At 33.8% G+C, this 8,606-nt stretch overlaps 1 protein-coding gene across 1 annotated transcript in view; it reads right to left on the bottom strand.

Annotated features, from left to right (window-relative positions):
- Window positions 1-1,119: 1,119 nt before the first annotated feature.
- The window catches only part of Pspc1 (paraspeckle component 1), a 57,545-nt gene continuing 50,058 nt past the window's right edge, over window positions 1,120-8,606 (bottom strand). Inside the window, 4 exon segments of the mRNA XM_038310069.1 lie at window positions 1,120-3,617; window positions 3,619-3,642; window positions 5,658-5,716; window positions 5,719-5,826. Of these exon segments, the coding sequence (XP_038165997.1) occupies window positions 3,456-3,617; window positions 3,619-3,642; window positions 5,658-5,716; window positions 5,719-5,826 (353 nt within the window). The 3' untranslated portion in view covers window positions 1,120-3,455.

The raw sequence follows: 8,606 nt of genomic DNA, 5'->3' as shown, positions 1-8,606 counted from the left end.
TCCTTCCACCATGTGGATTCTCGGGCTGGAACTTAAGCCGTGAGGCTTGGTAGCAAGTGCATTTATCCAGTGAGCCATCTGCCAGTCTTAAGATTACATTTTACTACCAAAGAAGCCCTAATGAATTAGTATCCAGAGGACATTTAACCACCACTTGATTCTTCAGGAAGCCTTCTCCATTTACCCTAAAAGACACACCCCACATATCTGCATCGACAGAAGAGTTTACTGTATTCCAACTGGTCTCGTAAGCAGCTGCAAAACAGTCTAAATGGAGTTGTGAGAAGAATTCTGAGTGCTTGTGAGGAAGAAGAAGAAAAAAAAAAAGAAACAAGAGTCTTGTGACCTCTATGGAAAAACCGTATTTCTGTCATGTGGAGCTTGTCTGCCGCAAGCTACTTGTGACAGGACACTTTAATCATGTGATCCTCTTAACCCTCAGATACAAACTGTCTGATCCTCTGACAATGGCTATTGCATGAGACTTTAGTTCCCCTCATTTATCAGCTCAAATGCCCAGGTCCGCCGGCTCTAGAATGGTAAACAAAGGATAAAGAGTTTTGATTTTGGGCTAGTGTCATCTGACACTGCATTTCAGTACCTTTAAAGCTTCGACCATACATCTGATCATATTTCTTCACAAAATCTCATCCGTTTGATAACACAGTTGCATCCTTTTCCTCGTTTAAAATCTACACTGTAACTGTCAATTTAGCTTCGTATTATTAGTCACTCACAGTGATACTTTTATATAAAACTTACAATCAAATAAAAATAAGTTACTCTAGTATTCAAAGATATTTCAGAATAAACTTTAAGCTACAATTTAGTGTTTGAGAAACAAGAGCCAAACAAAGCCTGGCCCCTGTCCATATATCGTATTGCTAGTAAATACCAATCACAGCTAACATAATGCCCCAAATACACTGATATCTAAAAAAAAAAAATTGGTATTTTACTGAATGTTTGGTGCTGAGATAGATTATAGAAATACCCAAAAACATCAAAAAATAATATTTACAAAATACAGATAATCCAAGCTTTTTTAAAAAAAAATATCATCTGTCAAGAAAATTGTGTTTACTTACAAAATAAAAGCAAGAAATTCCAAAACAATGATAAAATTGGATGTTCCTTTATTTTATACGAACTACAATTAGCATACGCATCCTGAACTCTGCAAGACCTTAAACTTGATTATTTCAAGACAAAAAAATAAGACTGTAGTATTCTAAGATTAAAATAATATTATGTTAACTTTTACTGAAAGAATTATGATAGCATACATGACAACTTCACACTAAATCAGAAAGTTGAAACTATTTTCTATACTGTATTTTTCCTACCAGCTTTAAGCAAATCACCAGTGGTATGCTAATTAATGAGGCAAATGGAATGAGACAGCAGTGACACCAAAAGCACTGACAACTGGGTAACAAGGAGTTCATGGGTTGTTCCACTTGACTGTCACTCAGAGGCTGACTCTTCTGGGGAACCTTCTAAGTACTGGAACAGGGTTTTCTTGATGTAGGAAAGGAAGTCTGTGTAGACTTTTCTTGGAGCTACAGTTGAGCCTGAACACTAAGTTCTCTCAGGAGACTAGGACCACTCAAATGTTCTTCAATAAATTACACAATTTCACAGCCTTGGACAAAGGCAGCTTGGTTATTAACAACAAATGATTAAGCATCTTGGAATTTAACTCAGAATTAAATCAAATACTGGAGGAGAGATAGTATCAGACAGTTAAAATATTAAAACAAATCAATTAAAATTGCAATTAAGAACTCATTAATTCCCAAATTAATGATAGAAGTTAAAACAAGTTCCACTTCCTATCACCTTATACTTATGAAAACTGTAATGGAAATTAGAGTGGCTATTATTTTACAATCTCAAATTTATTATTTTCAAATAATTGCTAAACACAAAACTTCTGAATATTCCAAGCATTTAGAAAATACCCCTCTGCTGTGTCTGAAAAGAATAAAAACACGAAACAACAAAATGAAATATTATTTGGTACAAAAGGTTACATCTTAGTCATGCTTTACAACCAATTGCTTTTATGTAAGATTTAGATTGACTGAAGTCATCTTTCCATGACATACCTTCCATCAAAAGGAGGCAGGAACTATTACATAAATACCACCTACTCCAGAGCATGCTACTCTGCAGACAGGTGTTCTGTAAATGGACAACATACGAATACACAGAAATTTTATGTGTGAAAAAACAGCTATGATCATTAGCTGGTCAACTGGATATGTTAAATATGAGAATCTACATGTATATATGAAAATTTAAATACTATGGAATGAAAACAACAATATGGCATCAGTTTCTCCCAAGTACTGAAAATGAAAATTCAAAAATGGACTTTCCTAGAAGAATCTACTCAGATGCTACTGAGCCTACCAAAGGTGGGAGGGAACATGAACCAGCATTTGAACAGTACTAACATCAGACAGGATTACTGGGCAGGATTAACACAAGGAAGTATTTCCAACACAGCAGAGTCACGCTACCTTTTAAAATACTTCTAGAAAACAAGAAGAAATGCTTCAGTGGCTAAGCTAACTGTTGGAGAATAAGAGAAACCCCACTTTCACTGACATTCTAGTGATGGTGTCTGTTTGTGGTTGACTGGTCAGTTTAAAGGTTAACACTAACTCGTTCAAGTGACAATAGGGGAAATATAGGTGCTGATACTAAATAAATGATGGCACAAGATTAAAACCAGGAATTATTTTATAATCAAGAGAGATTTACCTTCAAACATTTTTGTTCAAGATTCAAAAGATTTATTTGGAAAAATCAGCACAAAACAAAGAGATCCTTAATAACCTTTCTCAGAATATATGAATAGTCAGAATCTATATGAAATGTAAGCAACAACTTCCCTAATTTTACACAGTTGGATGGTTTATACAATCTGAAGCCCCCATGCCTCCCACCCACAGATACACTACAACACTACACTATTGATCCCCACTGACATCAGCTTTCACTAACAGTCTGACTTCGGGGTTATTGGAACAAACAAAAAAGCAAATCATTTCCACTTTTAAAAAGGATTAGCTAAAGCAACCACAGCAAGTTTTATAAAGTCATGAGGGAATACCACTAAGAACATTTTTAAATAGGCAAAATCATTCTCTTTATTGATATTAAGTAACTAACATAGATTTAATGATAATGTGGCATAGTTATTCTTAGCTATGATCACAACACATTTCAACATTCACAATGATGGGCATCTTTATCACTAACCTAATCTACAAAGCTTATAAAAAAAAAAAAAAACAAAAAAAAAAACACCTCAAGCTTTACAAAAGAAAAAATTCAATCTACGTATGTTAACAATAAAACCATTTTTTTTCCAGGTAACAGATAACGTGTGAAGGCATACCATTGAAAGTGTTTTTTCTAAACAGCCGGGAATGAAAGAATATTTAGTATCTCCGACGCTTATTAGGGCCTTCAAAGTTGCCCCCTTGACTTCCTCTACCAAAACTACCAGGACCTCCACTCACAGGACCTACACCACTCATTGGTGCCTGTGGAGTTTCAGAACCTGTTCTATTTCCCATAGGCGAACCCATCTGGGATGGAGGGTCCTTGAGGAAACCTATCATTGTGCTATAATGACATATAGTAAAGTCCATTTGGAACACGCCAAATATAAGTGACAAGAAAAATTGGCAAAATCCCAAGTGGGTGATGTCAGGAAGTTCAGCAGAAAGTCCAGCAGAGTCAGGATCAAACATAGAAGGAAGAAAGGAGCAATTTTAATTAGTTCCTGTTTTTAAAAAATAAATAATAATAAGCAGCATCTGAAGATTTACAAGTTGCTAAGCTATGCCCCATTTGGTGAAAAGAACTGATTCTGACATAAGCAAATGCCTCCTTATGCCCAATCACACTGCTCTGATCCCTTTTTAAAAAGTTTATGCTACATGAAACTATGATGTAAAAAAAATATATATATATATTATCATTTTTGCTCTAAGATGGAGTATCTGTTTGTAGCCCAGGCTGGCCTCTAACTCATGATTCTGCCTCCACCTTTACCTCCCAGGTGCTGGGACTATAATATAAATATGTGCCATCTGTCCTGGCAAGAAAGATACTTTTTAAAAAGAAATCAGAGATGTAAAACTGAGGAGCAGCATCATACTATTTTAAAAGTAAACACTATAAAATTGAAAATCAATGCTTTTAAAACACAAAGCATTAACATGAACATCAGAAAAAACTGGGACTTAATATGGAGACATATGAAGTACTTTCCTTTAAAGACTAGTATTAAGGAAATAAGATTAAGTTTCAAGAACTGTTTAAATAACAAATTATTAAGAACACATTAAACATCTGAATCATTTAGTCCGTGAAAATTTATAATAGTTAATCTCAGGTGATGAACAGAATTTTGTCTAAAAAAAAAAAAGAAAGAAAACAACCACCAAAGATGACATTTAAATTAAATTTACAATTTTAAGTAATGTGTAGGAATATAGGTCGGTTATGTCTATGTTATTGCTAACGATTAAATACTAAAGAGAAATTTAACCAACATACTTCAAGTTTCAGGAGTTACATTGCAAAAATGCTGCCTCTCCTAAATGCATCAACTGCTTTATGTGCCATCTGTCTGTCCTAGATACTATGACCCTGCTTTTTTTTTACCTCCTTGTACAATAAATTTTAAAATGATATCAAGAAAACCACTGCATGCTTCATTTCTGCAATGCACAATGTATTCCCTTTTAGTCCCTTCTGATCACCACAGAAGTAGAATGATGGCATGTCTAAGTTAAATGCTAGTGCATCTTCCTTCTTAGCCACCAATGGAACTCTAACTTTTGCTTTGGTAATCCAAACACCAAACACCCTTTTTGAAATCTAGTCACCAATTTTATTTTTCAGAACAACTATCAACAGGCATTATATGAGGAAACATTTTCCTACCAGAAAGCCTCAGAAACGGTAAGAGGCACCTTTCCTGCTAATTGGTATGCAAAGATGACAGAAATTATATCTGAGAAATCAATTTTCATGTTTTACCCATACAAAGATATCTTCACACTCTTGGATCAAGACCAAAAAACATCTGTATTTTTAGTTTACTAATAAAAGCAATTAATACTTTTATGAAAAGAAGATAACAGTGTACCTTTAGAAAGCTTTAGAAAAATAAAGTTTTAGTGTTAACTATTTTCCAGTGAAGAAAAATGGTCTGAAATAAATTCCATTATGTTTTCATAAAACTAAAATCTGTCATTTCATACATAGTAGTTTTGTTTCCAAAGGTAAATAGTCTACATAGAAAAAGCACAATATAAACTCTTAGCATTACATTCATACAGTCAAAGGCGGATGTCAATTTAAAAAGTACTGAAGAACAACTGCAGTGGCAACTATATTCTATACTGAGGTAGCAAAGTAAGTAGTGATGACAATACTAACATAGCATCTGGCCACGTAAACTGTCTCAAATAAACAAAAGTTTAACAAAGTTGCTTTCTCTTCGTTGGCTGTACACCTGTACTGCCAAAAGCAATGATGTCTGGTTATAGTAAGTGTGAAGTTACCTTTGGGGTAGAAAAATGTTTAGTTATAAAATGAAATCAAAAGTAATTTTAGTGATACGTTACCACTGTGCCATTATCGGGTATCATTGGAGTTCCCATATTTGCAGCTCCTTCTGGTCCATGGCAGGACCAGGGCCCATTGGTGGGCCAGGTATAGTTCCTCTGTTGTTCATATTCATACCCATCATTGGAGGAGGCCCTTGGGTACCAGCAGGTGCTGGGCTAAATGCATCTATGCAAAACAATCTACACTTAGAGCTGTCCTATCTTAGTTTAGTGAACATTAACAACTTTATAACTCATAAAAACAAAACTATCATAAAAATAATTTTCCCTTCCTTGAGAATGGAACACTAAACCATCAACAATACAGCATCATATACACAGTAAAATTTTCTTTATTAAAACAAACCTATAAGAAATAAGTAAAGCCAATGTCAATTTTTTAGAGCAATTGAGACTAAGATATGCAACAAAGTTTCAAAAATCAGAACTATTAAGTGTAGTTTAATTAAAAAAATGACTCTTAATAATTTTACATTCCACCAGCCTTAATAAATAGTGTTGGTACTCAAAAACCAAATACAGCTAAAATATTAGCATTTCAAACAATGAATCTTAAGAAGGAAAATTAGTCCAGGGAATTACACAATATTAGCTATAAAAAAAATCCTTGGCTTTTACAAAATTGTTAAAACTTAACCAAAAAATGGTTTTTCAATTTTATATTAAAATAATAAACAAAAAATCTTACTCTCTGGCCCAAACCAGGTTTTAAAACATCCAAACAGACAAAATGATTAGGCAGTACTTCTAAAAAGTGAAATTCTGAAAAGAGGCATAATCAGACTTCTAATTTGGTCATTAAGATATCCACCTGAGTTATATTACAATACTGTCTGAGCTGTACTCCAACACGTATGGTAGTCTGAAATAAAACATTTTAAGGGATGATTTTTTTTTTAAATCTTAAAACTCCAAAACTAAAAACTAATGCCAAAATCAAGGTTTTTCTTCTACTATTTCAATACATAGCCAGTTTTCAGATATTCAGAACTGACTTTCTTAAGAACACAGTAAGTCCATGGCACAGTACCTAAAGCAGCTGAACACTGCAGTGTCAAGACTAAGGAGCAGGAGAAAGAAGGAAGTCACACTCCTTGCCAATCCATGGTGTCACATGCTATTGCTCTTTGAACTCTAATCCAAGAAACAACCAATTTCAAAGGCAACAAGTTCCTTAATCCCAACATATTCTTTCTAATTAATCAACAATTAAAGTTAACCAATTTCTACTTCCTCATTATGGTTACAAACATGCATATAACAGAAAAGAAAGGCAGATGGCAACATCTACAAGCCCTCTAGTTCAATTTTTCCTGAAAAGAACAGGTTAAAGGCCTTTGTTTTCCCCTCATTTTTTTTAAAAGGGAGGGTAGATGGGTGACAAAGTCTTGTGTGTAGCCTAGGGGTTTTGTTGTCACATACTCCTGCCTCAGCCTCTTTGATGCCAGAATTATAGGTATGAGACCCCACGGCCAGCTCCCTTCTTTTTATTAGTATTATGAGAGTTCAGACAGTTAATGATACAAGTCGGAACATGTAAAGTAATACTCCCAGCTATCAGTGACGTGGACCTATTTTCAGTCTTGTATCTCCTACCTGTACAAACCTAAGAATGTTGGCATTATTTGGTATGTCCACTTGTAATACAGCAAAAATGATGATGCCACACTATCAACAGCAATAGGATTTGTGTGGTGCAAATACAGGGCCTTGAGCACAACACTGAGCTACAACCCTAGCCCATTTATGAAACTTGATTGTACTATGACAGTTTTAACAACTCAACAATTCAACAAGATGGGAACTGCAATAAACCATCAAGTCTAACACTGACTGAAGATTAAAGAAATAAACCAAACTTTAGGAGAGTTAAGTGCCTAAAAGGCATATTATGATTTCCTAATAAATGTTGCAAAATTTCTGTATTTTTTCTGAATTAAAGTAATATAAAAGGGTATTCTATCATAAAGGTGTTAAGCAAAAGAATGTTTTCAGATCTCTCTGCGCTACCAAAAAATGCTTAAAATTTCACAAGTTAAAGTTTGATTCTGAGGTAAATGACAATAATTCTTTGAAATTGAACTTCATAAACTTCTTACTCTTCTTAAAAAATGCCATTTATTACCTTATGCATTACCCATAATTTACTATGAAAAAAATAACTGAGTCATATCACTATTGTATACAAAGCTTCAACTCAGAAATCCCGTTATGCTAATGATTCCACGTGTCCACACACTAACTGCATAGATAGATTCATGGGGCAACGCCACGTTTCATGCTTCCTTTGCATACCATAGTTGCTAAGTCACATGCTGAAGGCCAAGAAAGTGACCAAAAAGGACAGTAATAAACTAGATAATCTAGATATCCTAGATTATCTGACTAAGAGTAAAAGAACTAGAAATTACAAGTATTTTTTTTCATGGCTAACTTCAGAAAATATTGATACAATTCCTTATTTAAGTTTTATCTCATATGCTATAAATCTTAAGGATATATTAGTTGGTAATGCATTATATGTTGATAGTATAATTGTTAAAACAGCATGCACATATGAATTATACAAGTTTCAATTTCATGATGCTTCTATGGGACAATTTAATATAGAAATTATGTAAAATGTAATTCATTGGCCAATGATTAAAGTATACCACTTGAAATTTTAAGTTTTACTAATAAGAGTCATGATATCTATACACTTTTCCCTTGCCTTTATTATGATACTATTTCTGACAGCTACACCTTAGTGAAAATTTTAATATCACTACTTTCTTAACAATTTTGCAACTCCTCTAAAGACATGTAAGGCATCTTATTTCCTCAACAAGCCATAGAAGACTGTGAAGAAATACTGTAGCCAAGAAAAACATTTAAAACATTTTGTAAACTAAATAAAAAGGTTCAGTCTCAAACAAAAGTACAAATTTAAAATAGGAACCTCTA

Source organism: Arvicola amphibius, chromosome 13, assembly GCF_903992535.2.
Source record: "Arvicola amphibius chromosome 13, mArvAmp1.2, whole genome shotgun sequence".
Taxonomy (NCBI): Eukaryota; Metazoa; Chordata; class Mammalia; order Rodentia; family Cricetidae; genus Arvicola; species Arvicola amphibius.
Note: the sequence above shows the minus strand (reverse complement) of the source record. Positions and strands in the feature narration are given on the sequence as shown.